Source organism: Manihot esculenta, chromosome 14, assembly GCF_001659605.2.
Source record: "Manihot esculenta cultivar AM560-2 chromosome 14, M.esculenta_v8, whole genome shotgun sequence".
Lineage (NCBI taxonomy): Eukaryota > Viridiplantae > Streptophyta > Magnoliopsida > Malpighiales > Euphorbiaceae > Manihot > Manihot esculenta.
In genome coordinates, this window is record NC_035174.2 from 9,508,623 (window position 1) to 9,520,491 (window position 11,869).

The 11,869-nt window shown below is 30.0% G+C and overlaps 1 protein-coding gene across 3 annotated transcripts; it reads left to right on the top strand.

The window, feature by feature from the left end:
- Nucleotides 1–5,080: 5,080 nt before the first annotated feature.
- Nucleotides 5,081–11,516, top strand: LOC110600366 (BTB/POZ domain-containing protein At1g30440). Of its 3 annotated transcripts, XM_021737210.2 has the most exons (5): nt 6,007–6,143; nt 7,419–7,585; nt 7,868–7,937; nt 9,331–10,581; nt 10,840–11,516. In XM_021737210.2, coding segments are annotated over exons 2-5 (1,851 nt in total). In that variant the 5' UTR covers nt 6,007–6,143; nt 7,419–7,583; the 3' UTR covers nt 11,368–11,516. The 3 variants fall into 3 exon arrangements, with proteins under 3 accessions (XP_021592901.1, XP_043806537.1, XP_021592902.1); XM_021737209.2 differs by lacking the exon at nt 7,419–7,585 and having other exon boundaries at nt 5,081–6,143; XM_043950602.1 differs by lacking the exons at nt 7,419–7,585; nt 7,868–7,937 and having other exon boundaries at nt 6,005–6,143.
- The last annotated feature ends 353 nt before the right edge of the window (nt 11,517–11,869 follow it).

The following is an 11,869-nucleotide window of genomic DNA, read 5'->3' on the forward strand; positions in this document are numbered from 1 at the left end:
ATTTTTACTTGAAAATTTCAAATTTCTTATTAGAATTATTAAATAATATATATAATTAAATAGCATAAATAATTTAATATAATTGACAATGCAATAAAAAATTAAAAAAAATAATTTTATAAAATATAATAAATTTAAAATTAAAACAAATCAGTTAATTTCATAAACCATTAAGGATTTAATAATAATTTATTCTTTTTAATTTGTAGGGGGTGGAATATGATTAGAATTAAATTTTAAACCAGTATCTAGATTGAGTAAAATCATGATAAATGTATGAAAATTACATAAAATTACAAAAGCACGTTTTTGCAGCTAGTTGGAAAAAAACATAAAATTAACGTGAAAAATTAAATAAACATTCAAAATGATAAAAAGAAAATAAATTCTGCGTTTTCTCTGCAAAGATTAAAAAGTAAATATATGGGGAGAAACAAATTTTAAAGTTAGGGTAGATAAACTTTTTTTTTTTTCAATTTTTCTCCCCTTAGAATATTGTTGATCAGATTTTATTAACTTTTCATTTCGAGATATATAATTTATTTTAATACGTATCAAATTTTTAATAAAAATCAACTTGATTTTCATTCTCATATAATAGAATTTTAAAAAAATTATCTACTCCAATAATATAAATTTTCGATTTTATGAAGACATATTAATTTATATAAAATTTTAAAAAAACTTTATTTTTAGACATTTATTTATAAAAAATACATTTTTTTTGCACATAATATAAATTTTCAGTCACTCTCAGCAAAGAAAAGGAGAAACGCCATTTGTAAAAGCCCAGCCAAGTTTCCAAGATCTGATTGCTGCTTTTTATTTTACTTTAACTTTGAAAAAGCAGTTTGAGCAAAAGCTAATTTCCAACTCCTGATTTGGTCTTGCTTCTTTTTCTTCTTCTTTATTTGTTTTTTCTTAGTCAAATAAAAGATGGAAAGCAAAATCTTTTTTTTTTTTTTTTTTCTGTGTGAGCTATGATCATTAGTCTCTTAATCCACAAGCAAACTCTTGTTTTAAATAACACATACTTAAAAATCCTGTTTAATATAAAAAAGTTTAGGGGTATTAATAATATTGTTAAAATTTAGAAAATATCTCTCTTTTGAAATAGTAAAATAATTTTTTTTAACAAATATATTAATTTTCTCTAATACTATTTATCAATTTTTATGTGTCCATTTAAAAAATATTTTAAGAGATTTATTAAAAATAAAATAAAATTAAGGAAAAATTACTTTTTAGTCCCTGAGATTTAACGTAATTAACACTTTTGTCTCTCTATTTTGGCGACCCAACACTTAAGTCCCTCACTTTCTCTTCCGTCCATTTAAACCCTTTGATCAAAGAGTCAAAGGTGAGATGTGATAATTTTTTTCAAAAATACCCTTCTTTTAATGTGAAATTCAAGAAGAAGAAGAAGAAGAAGAAGAAAGAAGAAGAAGAAGAAGAAAGAAGAAGAAGAAGAAGTTGCAAAAATGGTAGGAAGAAAGAAGAAGAAGAAGAAGTTGCAAAAATGGTAGGAAGAAGAAGAAGAACAGGGTTAATTTTGTCAATTCACGTGTTCCAAACGGCTATTTTGGACGGAAGGACTATGAATTTGGACGGAAAAGAAAGTGAGGGACTTAAGTGTTGGGTCGTCAAAATAGAGTGACAGAAGTGTTAATTACGTTAAATTTCAGTGACTAAAAAGTAATTTTCCCTAAAATTAAATAAGATTATAATAATCAATTTATATATTATTATATTATAAAAAATAAATAATAACTTTAAAACAGTTAGAAAAAGAAAAATGGACAAAATTACGAGACAAATAAAATACTATTAATGAAATAAATTTTATATAATAATTTAGCATATAAAAAATATTTTTTTACGTAATTGAATATTAATAAGCATAAGAAATATTTATTAATGATTAGAAAATTAAAAATATTTTATTCAATAATTAAATAAGAATATATTAGTAATTCTTTTATAGAGAAAAAATATACAAAACATGATATAGCTTAGGGTATATATGTAATTAATGAATTTAAAATTTCCAAAATTATAATTAATATTAAATTTTCAACTTAACAAAATCTCAATGGATCCAATAAGAATAAAGAAAAATAGGAAAAAATTTAAAAACTTATAAAAATTAGAAAAATATAATGCTAAAAAAGAGAATAACACTTTATCTTTATTATAGTGATTTGGGTTTGAGATACATATATGGTTCCATTTGGGTTTTTAATATTTTGTTAATTAAAGTAAATTGGAGTTTCTATTGGTATTTAATTTAAAATAAATTAAATTTACTAAAATTATATGTTTTATATTATAAATTTTATGTTAAATTATATTTATTTTTATAAAGTAATCATGAAAATATGTTTATAAATAAAAATTGATTTTATATTTATATTAAAAAAATTTATAAAATTTTTTTTGAACAGAAAATTGGAGATTAAGAGAATAGAACTGAGACCTCTAAAATTTAATTCTACTACACTTTATTTCAGATTAAGATTAAGTCTATGAGTATAATATAAATTAAAAATAATTAATTAAAAATAATTTTTTATTCTACAAAAATATGCTATTATCTTTATATAGTTTAAAGTATTAATTTTTATGTATTTTTTGAAATGGTCACCATTTTTATTAATTTAATAAATTTTCATAAAAATAATTAATTTATATATATATACATCATTTTTATAATATAAAGTAAAAATACAAATACTATAGATTTTAATTTTTAGAATTGAGAGGAAAAAATTTATAGATTGGGATTTGACCGTGACGGTCAGACCTCACCCATGATATATTTTATAAATACGTTTTACCACGTCAGATTTTATCACTTTACAAACGCGAAATATTTAATTACATCATAACTTCATCTCATCACTTTAAATATTAATATTTAACATATTTTATTATTAATATTTTAATTAAAAATATTATTAACACTATATTATTTTAATATTATAAAATTAATATTATTTTATAATTAAACGTATGTCCGATAAAATGTAAGTTTAATTTTTATAATTTTAAATATTTATATTAATTTATTTATTATTTTAATGAATTATTTAATTAAGTGATTTTATATATATTTAATAATAGAATAATATCATGATTTTAAATATTTTTTTATATAATTTTTTATTATTAATTTTATAGTACTTTTATATATAAAAATAATAAAATATATAAAATATAATAAATATAAATCAATAAATTTATAATTAGTATTATTTAATTATAATATTATTATAATAATATATTAAAAATAATAAAATATATTATAAAAAATTATATTATAAATATTATTATTAAATTAATATAATATAAATATATTATTATAATATATTAATAATTTAAAAAATATTAGTTTTATCTCTGGTGCGGATGCAATATCGGTCGTACTATAGTTGATATATTTAAAAATATATATATATTTCTGGTGCTTTTATTAAAAGCGCTAAGTTCTGACGTAAGTTTAAATATGAGATGAGCTATTAAACTCTAAATCAATAAATTTTTTTTAATTTTAAATTATTTATTTTTTAATTAAATATTTTAATTAGTGTTAAAATATTTTGATATATTATTTTAATAGAAAATTAAAAAAATAAAGAACTTAATTTTCTAACATACATAAAGATACATATATATTTAAATTAAATAATTACAAGTAAAAAATAAATAATGAATTTTGATAAAATAAAAGAATTTTGATGATAATTTAGTTATATAAAAGAGAAGGTGAAAATATCAAAGGGAATGAAGACGGCGTGACGGCGTGGGGAGAGCCGCCGCTTATTCCAAGACACGCTTCGAGACTCCAAATCTGTTTCCTCAAGCAAACCAAACACTGACACCTCTCTCTCACCGACGCCTTTATATTATAACTGTTTATAATTTTATCTTTTATATTTATTGTTTTCATCTTATCATTGATTTTTAAATTAAATTATTATTTAATTTAAAAATATTATAGTTATTTATAGATTAATCCATCAATTTTCTAATTAGTTATAATTTGTATTGTTCATAGTTTTTATTAATTTTTATCTATTTTTTTTAGTTATTATTATTTTTAATCTGTTTTCTATTCTATAAAAGAGAAATATAGAACATTTGCCATAGTATGTCACTTATTTAGATTTAAATTAAAAAAAGTTATAGAAAAATTAAAGAGACCAGGGAGAAAGCAAGTCGTCGGGCACCTCCACCTGTGGGTGGCGGTCGGCCAATTGTGCATATGGTTGTGTTTAGTGTTTATTATTGTTGCTTGTTGGATAGGCTAATTTCAAACTAATCCTTCTCATTAGAACCAAAGACATCAGTCAACCCTTAACTCTAACCTATGTGTTCAGATTGATATCATTCATATCAATACGACCCACTGTAAAACCTGACAATCCTACCTGAAAACAATCTGCTTCATCTTTCAATACAGTTGTGAAAGACACATATAAATTCCCTCAGATTCGAAATGGCTTCTCAATCTACTCCTAGCACTCTCTGACGATCAATAACAAAAGGAAACCAAAGAAAACACGAACTTCAATATCAGTTTCATTACAGTTACCACAATTGCCTTCTTTCGCCACCTCCCTCCTCCTCAAATTTTCTTTAGTAGGCAAGATTCCTCTCAACACCCTCCAAAAAAAAAATTTAACTCTTGAACACCACCACCTTTATATATATATATATATATGAACATTATTTTATTATTAGAAGATTTTTTTTAAAAGAACATGCAAATTTAAAATGGATTTATATAAAAACACAGCAAAAGGAAAAAGTATCTATATTTAAAAAAAAGCCAAGAATGAAGATAGATCCCTTTCAAAGCCTGCATGTTAAGAGGCTTGTAATAGACTTTACAGAGGCATTTAAATCCAAAAATAAATAAGCAAAAAAAAAAAAATCCCGACAATGTAGGCTGTGGTCCCCAATCATGCATTAAATACAAAATTATTGTTTTTGACGTTGAAGATAGTTTAATCATAGTAAACATTTGGAAAACTCTATTCTTCATGAAAGCGCAAAGTAACGCTTGAAGCACATGGCTTCGCTGAACAAAGCAGATATGTGTAATCTCAAAGGTCACTTCTTGTCATTAATCTAATAAAAATAAAGAAAAGTTCTTTACTAAATCCAAGAATCCATGCCTGATCGCTTCTTTAGTCAATCCCATAACCACTGTTTAAAGATTTAAAGATTCTGTAAACCGAAGTTTCTGAACTGCAATGAGTGTGTTTTAAGCCATTGGACCCACATGAAGCAGTGTGCAAGGGAATTGCTTTCTGGGTTATCTTTACAACCACACCCTCTTCACTCCATTGGGAATTTCAAGTCTTATTTTATTTTCTCGGCATTTGTATATATCATGGCTTTGGAGACATTATCCCATTTGTGTGTATAAATTATTACAAGAGTAGGAGCTTGTTTGTTCTCTTTCTTTTATGGGGTATTGAATATTTTTCGTCTCTTCCCATGTGTCTCTCATAGGTTCTTTTTGGAATCTTTTTGGTAGGTTTTGGCCAGCGAAAATGGTAATATTTTGTTTTCTCAGAAATCAAATTTGAAGGGGTTGACTTGAAATTCTTGTATCTGGTTTTTGTGGTTCTGGGAAGAGGATTTGGGTCATTTTCTGAAGGGGTATGGTTTATTGGAGTGGTTTTTTTGAAGTGGGTAATGAAGTTACTGTGATTTGCTGAGTCTCTATATGGAATTTGGATTGTTTTTGGCAGAATCATTATGCAGGGAGCTGCATTTTGATATTATTTCAAGGTCTTCGGAGTCTTGGCTTGAGGAATTCAAGAGTGGTTTCTTGATAATTTGATTTTTCTTTTTATTTGAGAGTGGTGATTAATTGGACATCACCACTGGGATTCTATGCATTTTCGCTTATAAGAGGGCCCTGGATTTGTGGGCGTTACTGGTGTATTGCTCTTAAAAGGAGTTTATTTGGTTTGGAATTGCTGGTTTTGTTGTAATTTGTTCAAGCTTCGCATTAGCTTTCCTGCGCAGGTAGCTCGGTTCTCTAAGATTTCGTTGTTTGCTTCTGAGAAAATGGCTTGCATGAAACTGGGATCTAAAAGTGATGCATTCCAAAGGCACGGGCAGGCCTGGTAAGCAATCCTCCTCTCTTTTTATTTAGTATTTTCTACAATCTCGTTCTGGGAGTTGTTTGCTTCTTTTATTTTGTTTTTTTTTTCCTTTTTTGGAATTTGGTTCTTCCTCTTTACGCCTTCTGTCTTGCTGCAAAATTAGTTTGATTATTAAGTTTAACTGAAGTTTTTGGACATTATTCTTGTCTATAAGTTCGTTTACTTTTATACAATGGCGATCCAAACATAGAAGTTACTTTTGTTTGACAGTGAAAGCTCACCTACACTTACAACTTGCTGTAATGTAAGAATTTATTTCGTTTTGTATCCTAGCTTTTATTTCCCCTTCAAATAAGATGTGTATAGGAAGGGAAACATTTATTCAGATATTGAATTGAGATTTAGTTTTGGTAAGTTGCTTGGAGACATCAACTCAATCTCTATGCCGCTGAAAATCGTTATAGAGTATGGATTGAAATAAAATTTGGATGGAAGCTGAGTTTGTTAAGTTGCTTAGTTATTCCAATTGTGAAAGTATTTTATTGACAGTCATTTCCATTGAACTATTGAGTGGTGCAAGGTGAATGATCTTTGAACTTAGCCGTTGGTTGTTGAAGCAGCAACGCTGAGGAATGCTTCATTTAGATTGAGATTGAGGCTAATAGAGTACCAATCACTTGTTCTGCTCTCCTTCCTCTCTAAATTGTTGATTATCAATTCTGATTTCTCTGTGGCAGTTTGTTTTTTGTTTGCCATTATATTGCTTGTGATTGCAATATCTTGCTTCTGGGGTGCAGGGGTTTCTATATGGATGCACGTACATGTATATAGTGATATAAAGATGCATATGTAGTTATATACATTCACCATGGAAAAATTCCCATCCAGTAGACTTTGTGATTTAAACATACTTCACCTTACTCGTAAGTACGACATTGCTAGGGAGATATTCTTGTGGGGTGTGACTTCAAAGGTAACCAGTTTGCAAAATATTTTCTCCCCGTCATTTATAATTTTCCTTTATGGTGAATGAAGTTTGAGCCGACGTTTCTTCCTTTACTGACCCAAAGTATGCACTTAGTCATCGGGTGAAGGACCTAGCAAAGTCTTATGCTCGAAGTATTAATGGTTGCTTTCACTTTGATGCATGGGATGTGTATATGCAGTTTGTGGAATATCTAGTGTTTGTGTTTCAATATGAGCTATGCCCGCTGCTTGCCGATTACTATGAATAGCAGAAGGAAACTTTCTTCTTAGTGCTTTTTAAGCAGTTTCAACCTTAATGCTAAACAACAGGCAGTAAGCATCTTCAACGACTCCTTGCTTGTGCCTTTGAAATTGTCAAAGACTGCTCTATGTATTTTGGAAAAGGGAAGAAGGAATGCATTACTGCTTCTTCTGTGGCTGCGCGCTTAAAAGATGCATTTTACTCTACATAAGTGCTAATACAAACAGACCAAAATGTATGCCTGGCCCTCTTGGTTGTTAATCTTTCGTTTGGAGATGCACATCACTCGTTTTAGCTAGGATCATTCATCTTTAAATATGACCATAAAATGAAGTAGAAGTGGAATTTCATGTGGATTTGTATGGATTTCATATGGATTTGTACTATGTTATATATAGTGCCCTTTAAAAATAAGGATATGACCTGGTTCCTTTTGTTTACCACTCTGCATGTGTATTAAATACCTATAAATCATGCATCCTTTTTGACCTTTTAATTCACACACAATGGATTGTAGGTTCTGCACAACTGGGCTTCCAAGTGATATTGTTGTGGAAGTTGGTGATATGTCCTTCCATCTTCACAAGGTTATCTTTCTCTATACTATATTTACATTAAATTATTCTCCCTTTGGACTTTCTCATGAATTTCTTTTAATCTTATGCAAAATCTAAAGTTAGTTATCTTGTCAATTGATAGTATTTCCTTCTTTTGTTATGTGCAACTGAGGAACTTGAGGGGTAAATTATTAACAATATTGCTCATAAATCAACTTTGTGCTTACTTGCCATGTTAATTGAAATTGAACTATACTTAAAGATGCCTGGAATGATTTGTTTGTGCTTTTTAATTCCTAAAAATACCTTTATTATGACTTTGCAAAATGGAAAGGCCTTAAGTTTGGCTTGGTGGAATAGCTTTGTTAGCTTTCCCTTGTGCTATCTAGTGTGAAAAGAAGTGTATCTTTATTGTTATGTATGTGTCTTTCTTTGATCTTCTCCTATCTCAGTCTCTTTTTCTGTCTCTTGCATTGGTAAATCACATTAAATCACATTCTGATTTCCTGAAGTTGAAGACAAGTAATTTGTTTTAGTGGTGTTCTTTTACGAATAATGAGCTACATAATAAAACTATGAAAGACTTGTGCTATGTATTTGAATCAAATTAAGTATAGCATCCTTGTTGTTGTCATCTAGTTGGCTAATATCTGTCTGTCTTGAGTTTAATTTTACATATATGACTTTTTTTGGACAATCTAGAAATATATGTATAATCCATTTGCCATAAATGAGGAATTTTATTTTCAGAGTCGAAAAGAATCAAGATAACAAAAAAGGAAAGGAGAACTTGAAGTTGAGATATAAATATCTGGAAGCTTTTGGACTGAAATTGGGACCTGCACTATTCACTGAACACATTATTTCAGACTAATTAATTGCTAGGGAGATGTTTAACTTGAAGTTGAAGATAAGGCATTTGAAAGTTAGTTGTACCCATTCTTCCAGACTAATTAATTGTATGCCATATCCCATTGGTTATTACTCTAAAGTTTACATTTGTATCTTTCATCTAACATTTAGGTAGAGTTTCAAATCTTTGGAAGTAGTATTATGGGGTGCTGCAAATGCCTCACACTACTCCTGTTGGAGTAGGAAGAGCTACGTAGTTCGAAGTTGTTTATTTCTGGCTTAGTTTAGGGCCAGGCCTAATTGCTTCATGTGATGCAGGGTTGCTTCAGTGGAACTCGCTCTCTAGACTGACTAAATAAAAGCATTCTGGCATTGCCCACAGTTTCTGATTCTCTTTGCAATTTCTATGTTCAATGTTTCTCCATGTAGTTTACCATTTGCACAGATATGCATTAAAAGAATGATTATCTCCAAGTTTCTATGAGATTTAGTGAGAATTTTTAAAATGTAGTGGTGAAGAAGGAATACCATTTTGGTTGCTAAATAATATTTATTTTCCAATTTAATGCAGTTCCCTTTGCTATCTAGAAGTGGGGTTATGGAAAGGTTGATTGCAGAAGCATCAAAAGAAGGGGAAGAGAACTGTGTTATAAATCTCCATGATAGTCCTGGTGGGGCCAAAACATTTGAACTTGTAGCCAAGTTTTGTTATGGTGTGAAACTTGAACTTACCTCCTCAAATGTGGTGTACCTCCATTGTGCTGCTGAACATCTTGAAATGACCGAGGATTATGGGGAGGGCAATCTTATTATGCAGACCGAGACCTTTTTTAACCAAGTAGTCCTTCAAAATTGGAAAGACTCTTTAAAGGCACTTCAAACATGTGATGATAGTCTTCCCTATGCTGAAGAACTTCACATTACAAAGAGATGCATTGAGTCACTAGCCACAAAAGCATATACTGACCCAAATCTTTTAGGATGGCCTACAATGGAATATGGGCCCATGCAGAGTCCTGGGGGAAGTGTCTTGTGGAATGGGATAAGTACAGGGGCTAGACCCAAAAATTCAAGTTCCAATTGGTGGTATGAGGACGTGTCGACTTTAAGTTTTCCTCTCTATAAGAGGTTGATTTCCATTATGGAATCTCGTGGGATCAGAGAAGAGATTATTGCTGGATCCCTTGTTTTCTATGCAAAAAAGTACCTGCCTGGGTTGAATAGGCGTCAAGGTGCCAGTGAGTCTAGTTCCCGTTTACTTGCTGTGGCTTTGGCTCCACCATCAGAAGAAGACCAGAAGACTTTTCTAGAAGATATTGATAGATTGCTTCCAATGCAGAAAGGTCTAGTCCCAACCAAGTTCTTGTTTGGTCTTCTTCGGACAGCCTTGATTCTAAAAGCAAGCCCCTCTTGTTTATCAAACTTAGAAAAAAGGATTGGCATGCAGCTTGATCAAGCAACATTGGAAGATCTTTTGATGCCCAGTTTTTCTTATTCCATGGAGACACTTTACAATGTTGACTGTGTGCAAAGGATCCTTGACCACTTCCTTGCCATGGATCAAATTTCAGGTGGCGCTTCAGGTGGCGCTTCAGGTGGCGCATCGCCATCCGCATGTTCAGTTGACGATGGTCAGTTGATTGGATCGCCATCATTAACTCCAATCACAATGGTGGCTAAACTGATTGATGGATACCTGGCAGAGGTTGCCCCTGATGTGAATTTGAAGCTCTCCAAGTTTCAGGCTCTTGCTGCTGCTGTTCCTGATTATGCCAGGCCCCTGGATGATGGTCTTTATCGTGCAATAGACATTTACTTGAAGGTACTAACCACACCATTTTCACAGGTCTATCCTTCGAATGAAATGGCTAATAACACCATTTACTACGTGTTGCTTCCATTCAGGATCTTAAAAAATTTAGATTTCTGCACATTAAATGAAAACTAACTGCACCATATTTTGAGCTGGAGGCTGTATATTGCTGAATCGTTATCATACAGTTTCAGTAGTCTGGATTCTAATTCTTTTGGTCTAAGGAAAGGTAATTTCAGCTAACTTATACAACTGTCAATCTTGCAGTCGCATCAGTGGTTGGCGGAGTCTGACAGAGAACAGCTCTGTAGGCTGATGGACTGCCAGAAACTCTCCTTGGAAGCTTGCTCTCATGCTGCGCAGAATGAAAGGCTACCATTAAGAATAATAGTTCAAGTTTTATTCTTTGAGCAGCTTCAGTTAAGGACATCCATTGCCGGCTGCTTTCTGGTTTCGGACAACCTTGATGGTTCAAGACAACTGAGAAGTGGCATTGTTGGCTCTACTGAGGGAGGATGGGCAACAGCAGTTAGAGAGAATCAGGTTTTGAAGGTGGGGATGGATAATATGAGGATGAGAGTTTCTGAGCTTGAGAAGGAGTGTTCTAATATGAGGCAGGAGATTGAGAAGATGGGACGAACAAAAGCTTCAAGCACTTGGGGAAATGTATCTAAGAAATTTGGATTTAAGCTGAAGTCTCAGATGTGCAGTGCTCAAGAGGGCGCTGTTAGCAACCAGAAGAATAATTTCAATGCTAAGGCAAAAGACAGGCTTGGAAAGCTCAAGAAATACTAAACTTCTAATGGATAAGGCCCCTTTTTTTTTTTAAAGGCTCAAATTCTACTATTATTATTAGTTGTACTTCTGAATTCAGACAAAGAAACTATTGGTTAAAGTGTTAATTTTGTTTTGAAATTTATTATATTATAACATCTTAATTCTGAATATCTTGAATAATATTAGGAGTTTTATTCATATTGTAATATTTTTTTAAAATTATTTATTAAGTATACAAAAGAACTTCATTGTTAAACGAAAATTTTTTATAACTATTTTTTTTGGAAAAACTTTTAGTTTGGCTTTTATTAAACTTAATATTTTTTAATTTTAATTAATAATATAATTATATTGTTTAGAATTAAAATAGAAAAAATTCCCAGGCTTTATAATTTTATTAAGGAAAAATCCCCGGCCTTTATCAAGCTTTTACTACTTCTTTAGTTTTTTAATTAATAAACTAATTATATTTTATAAAATATAAATAAAAAATTCATAATATTACACTTCCTAACAGATT

Bases quoted from the DNA above. Each gene is read 5' to 3' on its own strand.
- LOC110600366 (XM_021737209.2), top strand. From the start codon at position 6,085: ATGGCTTGCATGAAACTGGGATCTAAAAGTGATGCATTCCAAAGGCAC. The intron at 6,144-7,867 runs GTAAGCAATCCT...AATGGATTGTAG, and splicing joins CAAAGGCACGGGCAGGCCTG to GTTCTGCACAACTGGGCTTC. The intron at 10,582-10,839 runs GTACTAACCACA...TCAATCTTGCAG, and splicing joins CAATAGACATTTACTTGAAG to TCGCATCAGTGGTTGGCGGA.